Source organism: Oxyura jamaicensis, chromosome 10 (genome assembly GCF_011077185.1).
Source record: "Oxyura jamaicensis isolate SHBP4307 breed ruddy duck chromosome 10, BPBGC_Ojam_1.0, whole genome shotgun sequence".
Classification (NCBI taxonomy): domain Eukaryota; kingdom Metazoa; phylum Chordata; class Aves; order Anseriformes; family Anatidae; genus Oxyura; species Oxyura jamaicensis.
Genome location: NC_048902.1, coordinates 2,229,800 through 2,240,020, shown reverse-complemented (window position 1 = coordinate 2,240,020; position 10,221 = coordinate 2,229,800). Strand labels below are relative to the sequence as shown.

General features: G+C 50.3%; 1 protein-coding gene across 1 annotated transcript in view; it reads left to right on the top strand.

Annotated features, from left to right (window-relative positions):
* The first annotated feature begins 2,630 nt into the window (after positions 1-2,630).
* The window catches only part of MYO5A (myosin VA), a 99,489-nt gene continuing 91,898 nt past the window's right edge, over positions 2,631-10,221 (top strand). The window contains exons 1-2 of the mRNA XM_035335927.1: positions 2,631-2,672; positions 5,921-5,930. Coding sequence (XP_035191818.1) covers positions 2,631-2,672; positions 5,921-5,930 — 52 coding nt within the window. The remainder of the gene's footprint in view (positions 2,673-5,920; positions 5,931-10,221) is intronic.

The following is a 10,221-nucleotide window of genomic DNA, read 5'->3' as shown; positions in this document are numbered from 1 at the left end:
GCCCGCTCGGCGGGGCCGGGGGCGGCGGCGTGGGGGCCCCGCGGGGTCCGCCCGGGGTTAGCGGGGCCGGGGGGCGGTGCGGGTGCGTTCGCCTCGCCTCACGTCGCGGGCGGCCCCGCGCCGACAGCCCGCGGCGTGCGGGGGGCGGTGGCTGAGCATCCCTGCGGCCGCCGCCATGCCGCGGGGGGGGGGACCCCAGCGGGGTCCTCAGTTCCTGCTGTGTTTGCGTTGGGGCTGTCGGAGCCTCGCCAGCTCGGGCCCACGCGGCTGCTCCCCGCGCAGCTGCACGGCGGCGGGGCCGGGGGTGTGGAAGCGATGGCGTTGCCCCGTAGCGACGTGCTGCTTCCATCGCTCTGCCTGGATCCGCTGCAGGACGTCTGAAAAGGAATGGCAGGCCGGAGGACTTGGAGGGCAGGAGGGATCACAGGTCAGCAGACCTGGGCACCGCCGTGCAACGTCAGAATCCTCACGCACTTCTTTCCGAAAGCTTGTAAACTCCATGTGCGGCCATCGAGATCCGTGAGGCACCTCATGAAATTCTCCCCAGTTACCTCCAGTCCACCCCCTTGCGTGAGGAGAGCAGTAGGGGAAGCCGCCTGTTTGCCCAGCACGAATGGTTCACCGTGCTGGTAGCGTCCTCCCGCGCGGACGTGGTGCACGGCACAGACCGTGCATCCGTGCCTTACACGGGACAGGCCCTGCCACAGCCCGGAGCGGATCTGCACGGTGTTTGTGTAGGAGAGGCAGGGCGAGGAAGCGAGATGAGTGCCCTGCAGAGCCCCAGACAAATGAGTGCAGATGAGGCACTTCATGTATCCGCTCACAGACACGTATCTCGATCAGCTGTCTTTGCACAAGGGGGTGAAAGTCAGTGTTCTGAAGAGCAGCGGCACCGCGGAGTTGTTCCCAAGCTCTCAGCAGAGCTCAGCCACGTCAGGAGTTGGGTTGGAAAGTTGTTCTTGGTTTCCCTCTCTGTGGATGTTCTTACAACGGAATTAACATCTCTCGTGAGGAGTTATTCAGAAATACTTGATTTTAATTTCAAAACCGCCTGACCTTGAATTCATTTCCTAGATGGTTAAATCTTTCCTGCCCCAAAACTATGGGTGTCCCGTTGTCTCGGGGCCTGGGGAGAAGCTTGGGCCCCTTCCAGGGGCCGGGAAGGCACACCTCTGAATCCGGCACTCAGCCAGGAAAGCTGCCGAGGGTTCAGCAGAGACTCTTTGCATTCTTCCACTCTCTGCTTTTTCCCCAGGAAAAGCCTTCATGCTGCTTCATCGAGTTCAGTACCTCCACATGTAGTGGCAACAGACCTCATCCTTGATGGAGTAACATAAGTAATGGATTTATGGTCGTAGCGTCCAGGTTAAATGAGCAAACACCAAGTAACACTGCTGCAGGTGTCATCCTCCAGGAGACTTGCTGGATGACCAAGGTCAGCAAGACTGCTTCTGTGCTTTCCTCTCACGCAAGAGGCTATTCTTGTCCTCTTTTGAGCCATACGTAGGCACAGAAAGTGTGACTTTCACATCTTTATGCTGGCAGGCGCAGCCAGGATTGTCATTCAGGACAGTTCCTTAAAGGACCAGAGCTTCCATCGTAGCATCGAGCTTACCTCGTGGCGTTACTGGCACATGCATTTTGCTGGCGTGTGCAGCAGGGTATGGCTTTGCAGAACGTCGTTGCTGCGTGCGCCTCTGTGTGTCTTGAAGCACAGGAGCTGGAAGCTCACCTACCCGCGGGGAGCCCACCAAGGAGCTTGCCGGGGCTGTGCTGGTGGCTGTGTTCCTCCGAGCTCCCTGCAGCAGCCGTCGCAGAGGTGTGTCAGTCACCTTCCTCACGCTGCTGTTGGCAGCAGTGCGGTTCCCTGCTCAACGCTACAGCCTGTCCAGTTCCGTTAACAACCGCTCCAAAGCCTTCAAGCTTGGTGGCTTTGCAGGCCAGTGTAAGCGTAGCACCCACCGTCCCAACCACACGTGCCTTCTTGAAACAGTATAAAGGAACCCTTACTTCCTCATGCTAAACTGTTTTTTGTTAGAAACCAGGGCTATGCGTTTTCAACGAAGTCACGCCACTGCTATGAAAGTCCTGCTCCTTTGATTCGTGCAGGCGTATATTTAAACTCGGTGACCGTATAGGCAGCCTCATTGTTGTGCATCCCTGTAGTTAATCTGGAAATTTGAATTGAAGTTCAAGGACTGGCTCAAGCTAAGTGTGAATAATGGGACTGAACCATGCTCCGCTTTGTGTTCCTGCTCCCAGCGATGCAGCAAATACGGATTCTGCTTGAAGGCTTCAATTTTGGGGCGCAGCAGTTTCAAACTGCTCCATGGGCTGTGTCCCGGGCATTGTTATTAGATGTGTTCTGTGCTCCTGAGCTATGTTTCACTTGTCCTGTTGAGAAGCTGTCAATGGCAGGTCAGTAGTCCTACTGTAAGGTAATTTTTGAAAGTTTTGGTTCTTTGACTTTGGAAACAAACTGAGTAGAATCGGGGCATGCTTCATGAGCAACTGTAGCCCCGCTGAACGGTACTGGGATGCAAGTGATCAGGGTTTAATGGCTGTTGACCAACAGCAGATATAGATCTACCTGGGCTGACCCATGAAAATCTGTAGGGACCACCTGGGCCATGCGTTGGCTTTTGTCTGCTTTCCTTGGAAACGAAGAACAGGTGAGAATGCTTTGCCTAGCCCTGGGCCTCACCTGACTCCTCTGCCCTGGCCGCACCACCGCCTGCAGTGACAGACTTCATGGTCGTGCATTCAGCTTTGTGCAAAACCACCATCACGTGCTCGTTACCTGCACACTGAAGTTAAACCAGAGCAGACATTGTGTCCGTGCCTCCACTTCTCAGTTTGGAACGGAGACTCAGCATCGTTAATCGTTGTTGTTCTCCGTTTTCTTCCTTTTCTCCCCTGCTTTGAGCTGTTCCTGCTCTATGCTGTGTTCTCCTACAGCGTGTTGCTTTGCCCTCTTAGGGGGCATGTCGGTGTCAGTTCTGGATGGCTAGGTTCAGCACATGTATTTACTTTTCAGCTCATTTATTCCTTTCATCCTTGCTGTTACCCATGCTTCCTTCCCTTTCCAGCGTCCTGCAGGCTGGGGCAGCTAGCTGATCCGGCTGTGGTTAACGGGGGCAGAAATGTCCCTTCTGAGCACAAGTGGAAGAAGCCCTAGCCGGTTCTCACCGCGTGCTCACTCCTTGGCAGGGAACTCGACTGCAGGCAGCTTCTGACCGGGGTGCTCCTAGCCCGGCTGTGACGCTGCGCGGGGAGGGCAGCGCGGCAAAACCAAGCTGAGCACCAGGAGCAAACACGGCAGCATTTCAGCCTTTCTCTTCTTGCTGGTGAGCTTTTCTTCAGGAGAAAAAAAAAAAAAAAGCTGCCTTAATTCCCTGGTCTTCTGTGTTGCTGCTCGAAGCGGTGTGTGTGAGACGGGCATTTTCGGCAGCTCAGCCAGTAACCAGGTGTCCCCGCAGGGAGCTGCTGGGTGCCTCCGGGGCCGTGGTGCGCTCACGGCGGGTGCTGGGCTGCGCAGGATGGGGCCTGCTCCCGGGTGGCGTCTGCGCAGTGCGGCGCGGCGTGCCTGCCGCAGAAATCAGAGGTACCAGGCAGCAGTTGTGTCTGCCAGTGATGGTAGGCAGTCGTAGGGGATTTGCTGCTGTGTCTCTGCCTCTGGTCTTTGGAAACCAATGCAGCAGCAGCAGCAGTGGGGATATTTCAGGCGCCTTTCTGCTGTGGGGACCTGCCCTGCTGCTGGAGGAAAAGTGGTGGAAGCAGCATCACAGCTGTGTGCAGCAGCTCCGTTCCCCTTGCCCGTAAGCGGAAGGCGCTGGATTATGTAATTACCCAGCTGTCTAACGATGCTTGCTTTAGCCTGAGCTTGAAGTTTTGGTATGTTTCTGTGAAGAATAAAATAAATCCTGTGGTCAGACACCAGCCACAGGGAAACTGAAAAATCCCTTAGTTCTTCACCAACACTTCTGTGATTTGTCATCAATTTATCATTCTCGTGAGCCTTGGGAGGCAGGACAGTGAGGGTCAGGGCCTGAGCCAGTTCCCCTGCAGAGTGGTTGGGGAGCACCGCGTCCCACGTCCCCGTCCCACAGCGTGCTCGGGGACACATGGTGTCACCCTCGGCACGGGGCCATGGCCAGGTGGCTTCAAGCTGCCAGTGAAAGCTTCTCCCGGTCCGCAGGGGGTTTTTGGGAGGGTGCGTTGCATGGGCCTCATGCACTGCTGGGAGGGGAGCATCTCTGGGACATGGTTTGGGGGGAGAGGAGATACAACCTTAAACTCAAAATAATAGGTGTGTCTTTTGATACAGACCTAACCTTGAACGCTCTGTGCGTTTCCTTGTTGCATGTAAGAACTACGAAGCTCCCATTTGTAATAATTGGTCATTTACTTAATTCTCCAAGTATGGTGTTAAAACATGTACTTTCTGATGGTATCAGGGGATTGTGTGGGGTCCCCTGCAAGTTTATCAGCAGCCCTCGCACAGTAGTAATGTCTGTGCATTGAGCTGCCACTGGTTATTTTGTCTGTTTCTACTGCATTGATTTTATAGCGTGTGCCAGATGGCTTGGGTAAAGGATTACTATCCTTTGTTAGATAAATAAATGATCAGATAAAGTGCTGTGGAGCTCCTGCTGTGTGAGGAGCTGTGCAGCCCTTACCTGTGGGCGAGCCACCGAGCTGGCGGTGGAGGTGGAAGGGCCAGCAGGCGGGTCGCGGGATCTCCTGGGGCCTTCGGTAGCCTGATCCTTTCCACGTGCTCCAGCACCAAAGTCCCTCGTCTCTCACTTGAGTGAGACTCAGCGTTTAATCTCTGTAGAGCTAAAGAAAGCATTTTGCTGTTGGAAGTTGCTCGTGGAACTGGTTGAAGTGGAGGATGTCACAGAAGCTTCCAGTGTCACAAGCTCTGTTTTAGGGTGGTCTGTTCCTAATGGGATTAAGAAGGAAAGCAAGAAGTGACAGTAAAACTAGGTGGTGTGGCTGCTGGAGGGCAGAGCCGCACGGAGCAGGCAGCCTGCTGTCCATGGGCGGCTCGGGGCACTGCCCGTGCCTCTGGCCGGCCTCCACAGCAGGCTGCAGGGAAGCCAGCCCTGTGGTGCGTGCCGAGGGCTTCCCTTCCGTTCAGATTTCATTACCTGAACACCCCAAACACGCACAACACGAGTCTTCAAAGAACTGATTGGAGGATGGCTTATATTCCCGAGTCTTGACACCCGCGTGTGTACAGGAGCACGCGCCCGGGCACTCCTTGCTTGCATTTTCGATCTGTGTGCTTGGAAGTGCAGAGGTTATCTGTGGGCTCTCTGGTGCTCCCGGCAGCACAGCCGTGTTCACTGCCGCGTGCAGCGCGCTGGGCTCCGACAGAAGTGCTGGCACGGTTGGGACGGGGGCCAGCAGTGCTGCCGGCTGGTTAAGCAGCAACGAGCCACTCCAATGCCTCAGAGCAGTGCTGGCATCGCCTGCCCATCTTCCTTGCTGAAGAAGCAAGGAAGGAATTCATGTTTCCCCTCAGTAAGAGCTAGCTCTTGTTGCAGCAAATAGTTTGGGGCCAGAGTAACATTTCTTGGATTTCTTCGTGTCTTCGACTTCCGCTTTCTCCACTTCCATCAGACTGTCCTTTTGCTTAAGTTTTAGTCGTAGGCCATGGTCTGACTCATGACACACCACAACAGATGTGTTTTTCATAGAATCGTAGTTGGGAAAGAGCTCCACATCAGCTAGGCCAACCTTTACGTTCCAGTCCAACTGTTTTTGTTGTGGGGGATGATGCTTCCAAGAGTTTGATTAGTTTAAACTTGTATAAAAACTGTTAAATGAGTAGGAACACACCTCAAGGACGCGGGAGACAGAACTCAGGCTGCGCTGAACTCTGTGTACAGCCATTTTTTGCTTTACTTCCGAGCTGCACACCAAACGGAGAGCTGCACCATGGGCTTGCTTCGGCCTCGATGGCCGACGCCAGTAGCGAGGCTTTTAGTGGCTGTGGGCAGACCAGCACGTCGTGCCCGTGCCAGTGCCGAGCTCTGTGCTAGCCTTGCTTAGCACTGCATCATTTCCCTGTGTTCCCAGAAGTGCTTGGCTATGCTTAACTGTGATCCTGCGAAGATTTATCTTCATCCAGTGTGAGTAATCCTGTTGCTTAATTTTATGCTTTGAAATCAAGCATATAAACCTGCAAGACTGGGGCTTTGACCTTCTGTTTCCTCTTACGGCAGAGAAATATTTTTGCTGTCATACACCTGCCCAGAATAATTTCTGCAGGAAAACAAATGAAAGAATATCTTCGGGTTACTTCCTTGTCAAGTTCTTGGTGTTAAACTCTGTGTATGCAGGGTTGCAGTAAGTTAGAACCTGTCTATTAAACCTAATTTTAGTATTTGATGGCAAGAGTACGTTTTCAGGAGGAGCTTCTTTCCCAGTGCCCCACCATCTTGGGGAGGGTATGAGCCCACCCATCCTTAGCGTAGCCCCCTTTCTCGCCTTGCTCCAGGCAGCAGCCCGATGTGCGGCGCTGTGTGGGATGGATAACCTGAGCTACCCAACGCTGCATAAATGCCAAAACCTTCAGAGTTACCGAGCTGATCATCTTGATGATTTGGGTGTCTTGCTGTTCCTGGCCATCCGGGTTATAACCCACTCCTTTTCTGGCACGATGCAACTTCTTTGCAAGCTGCTGCCAGTTAGGCACAGTATTTAGTAGGATTTTTCTATATGTTTGGCTCTTTTTATTTGCAAATACATTATAAAATAGAGATCAGCACTGGCCAAAAGGTTAGAAAAGGAAAAAGAGGTAAGTGCTTGGTGTGATGGCGTCACAGGAGGTCCCTTCTTGCTGCAGTGTGCATTAAGCAGCCAGCGAGTAAAGGCAGGAAGCTTTGGGCACAGCGATGAGTTTAGGGACTTCACTCCTGCTGGATGCCTGTGGATTGCACATACCCAACTTTTAATGGGAGTATCTGCGAATTTTAAGGCAACTCTGAAGAAAGTGAAAGTGGATTACTTATACAAGCAGAAATCTTCTGTCTTTACACCATCTGTTTTCCTTGGTGGCCTGGATTTAATTTCTTCGTCCCGTTAGTGTGGGACACTGGCGAGTGTTGCCACAGCTCCCTTTCAGTAACAGTGCCACAGAGGTACTCAGCCTGGGTAAAGCCGCTTCTAGTGCGGTGGGAAAGGGAGATCCAAAAGCAGATCAGCAGATGTATCAGTGAGAAGTCACCACATGGTGGAAGGTCTGAGGGAGCGGTGTCACGACTGAGCTGGCAGACGAGCAGTGAGGATCATTCACAGGTGCCTTTAACTTCTGCTGCGAAGTCCAGTCCGATTGCTTCATCTCCTTTTTTCTTGAGCGTGTTGAAAACGGCATCCGTTCCTACTGCTGAGGCTTGCCCGCCTCGCCTGCTGCCAGGCCGAAGGGCTGCGGCATTAGGAGCCGCTGCAGGCACCGGGGAGCAGCTGGCGAAGGCCGTGGCGATGGGCTGAGCGTCGTGGAAGCGGCCGCCCCTCTCAGGCTGCTTATCACCTCTTCGCTTTTGCCTTCTGACCCAGCTGCAGGTAAGGCTGTCAGGCTAATTCACATCAAATGACTGATGCCACCGGTAATTAACAGGACAGTTGGCTTGGTGCGTTGACTGAGTTCTTAGGAGACAATGGAGATGGTTGAAAGCAGACTCTTCTGGGCTGCTTTTGCCTTCATGTGATGAGAGTCCCATTTTTAAAATTAAATGCAAAGAGCTCCCGGTCCGTCTGTGCAGTAGATAACACAGCAGAAAGTACGACTTGTGCCGTGCCGTGTAAAGTTTCGTAAGGTTGCTCCGTGGTTAGACGCAAACGGCATGCTTCTAGCCTGGTTCTAAATATAGAAGAACAGATACTTATTTGAGAGATTCGCATGCCCATATGGTCTCTTTTGTAAATGGGTATGAAAAATGATGAAGTCTTGCTGCAGTTATTAGCAGCGTCTTTGAATTCTTCTGTTTGATTATCCCAAGCCAACAGAATTTTGCTGTTACTTAGTGATTTATAGGAGGACACTTGCTCTTTGTAGAGCTGGAGAAAGAAACTAAAATATTATGAGTCGGTCTAACAATGGGGGAATTCATGGCCCCAACACGGCTTGTCACACGTTGCTCTCTGCAGGCTCTGTGGGTTATTCATACATATCTTTAAAGCAGATGACCTCAGTTGTTTTGCTGAGGGAACCAGCGAGAGATTCCCAAGTTGCCTCATGAGTTAGCGTGCACCAGTAAAGGAAAGATGGAAATCTTTTCCATGGAGGTTCAGCCTGTTTTGCCTGGAAAGGAAACACCAACTGCCTGGAAGAGTGCTGAAAATCTGTGTTACGAGAGATCTGGGATGGAAATAGATGGATTAGACTACATGTACGTTAAAGTAAGTAGAAGGTGTTTGGTTGTTTTCTTGGTTTTAACATAGGTGAAGGCTGTTGAGCCAAGCTTATTAACATAATAGCTTATTAATAAAGGTTTAAATTCAATAGAATATTGGCTTATATTTATGGAAGACTTTTTTCAAATATTCCAGGCAATGGTTTGCTTGTTTAGGACATTGTTGGAAGAACTTACATGTGGAGAAGCATTCGCAGTTGTTAGCGGGTGATATCAGGGTGGGTCTCTTCGTTCTGGTAATTGTGTGTTGGAAATACAAAGGCAACATAAACTTCTTGCAAGCAGTCGAGTACAAAGCACTCGCAGAGAGGAGGAGCAGAATAGTTTTGGTAAGACTAAATACGGTGCAGAAACTCCAGTGAAGTTTGTGACTCTTCTCAAGCATAATGTGACTCTTCTCAAGCATAAACAGAAGGAGGGCTGTTTGGATTTGATCCCAGCTTTCCAGAAAGATGCTCAGGAAAGTACAGCCTTACCCACTATCGAAGTCTATACCAAACATCTTTCCTTCCATTTTTAACTTACTAACTTTTAAAGTTTTCACAGTTAAGTCAGCAATTGTCGATACTCCGGATGTCTTACAGATACCAGAAAATACATAAAGATACCAGAAAATCCATCCTTACGTCACCTCTGCCAGCTAGGTGATCAGCTGTGGCTGCACTGCTCTTTTTCTCAATAACTTCTTCTGTCAAACTCTAGCGCCGCAGCACAGCACGGCTCAGTGCATCTGCCTGATCAATGCAAGCCTTTATTTTTCCTTCCTGTCTAAGGGAGTGCTAGATACACCAAATAATCTCATCACAGAGATGCAGATGGCTCTCTGCTGAAGCACTGCCATGGAGACAAAAGACAACGCTTCCTCTTTCAGCGTGTATGAACCCAAGATGAACAGCCAGCTGCAGCCAGCGCTGGGAGCTGCTTCTTCCCCGAAGCAAAACTTGGGTTGCTCTGTGTGTTGCAAGAAATGACTCGGTTATCCTGCCTGCTGGAGGTGGGGTTTCCAGAAGCTTTTGGGAAAATAATTTAAAAATGCTTCCGTAAGATATTAAATCCATTTAAGAAGTTGAGAAAAGGAAATCAGTGTTATGTCACATGACATCAACATGTAAAAATATGTAAGAAACATGAGGGTCTTCCATGGTCTGGAAGTAGTATTTTTGTCAGCAATTGTTAATTATGCCATGAAGTCTGTATTATGACTTGCATTCTCATAGTATTAAAACAAAAGCCCCATTCAGGCACCCATAAATTTAGTCATGATGTGGTAAATGATTTTTCTGTGTATTCTTTAAGTATTGGCCTTTTTTATTTTTTAAGTTGGAGTGTTTTAGTAATATACCCACAACATTCAGTGAAAGCACATGAAATCATGCATCCTTTTCCTAATACTAGTTCTTCAGTGCAACAAATTTTATGAGCTTAATATTCAAGGGATGGCTGTAGTTTTTCATTTGCCCTTAGTTTCTTGTGGCCACTATTCTACAACTGTTGTAACATGTTTTTCAGGTTGGACGAATGAGGAGGTATTTTAGGGCAGACTTGTAATTAACTTCTTTCTGAAATCACTAGCATATAATTCTGTTTGGCCTTCATTTTGACATATGGGTTGAAATGCAATATACCGTATACCTCTTATGTGGATTAGAACCCAAACTAAATTTTACATGTGTCAGAACTCAGGATAGTTTTCTGTTGCTTAGTCTGGGATGGGCGTCACACTTCTGCTCAACGTTTTTTCTGTTTCTATTGTGCTTATTTAAAAAAGTTCGTTTTCTCTTTGTGTCTCAAGCAATGA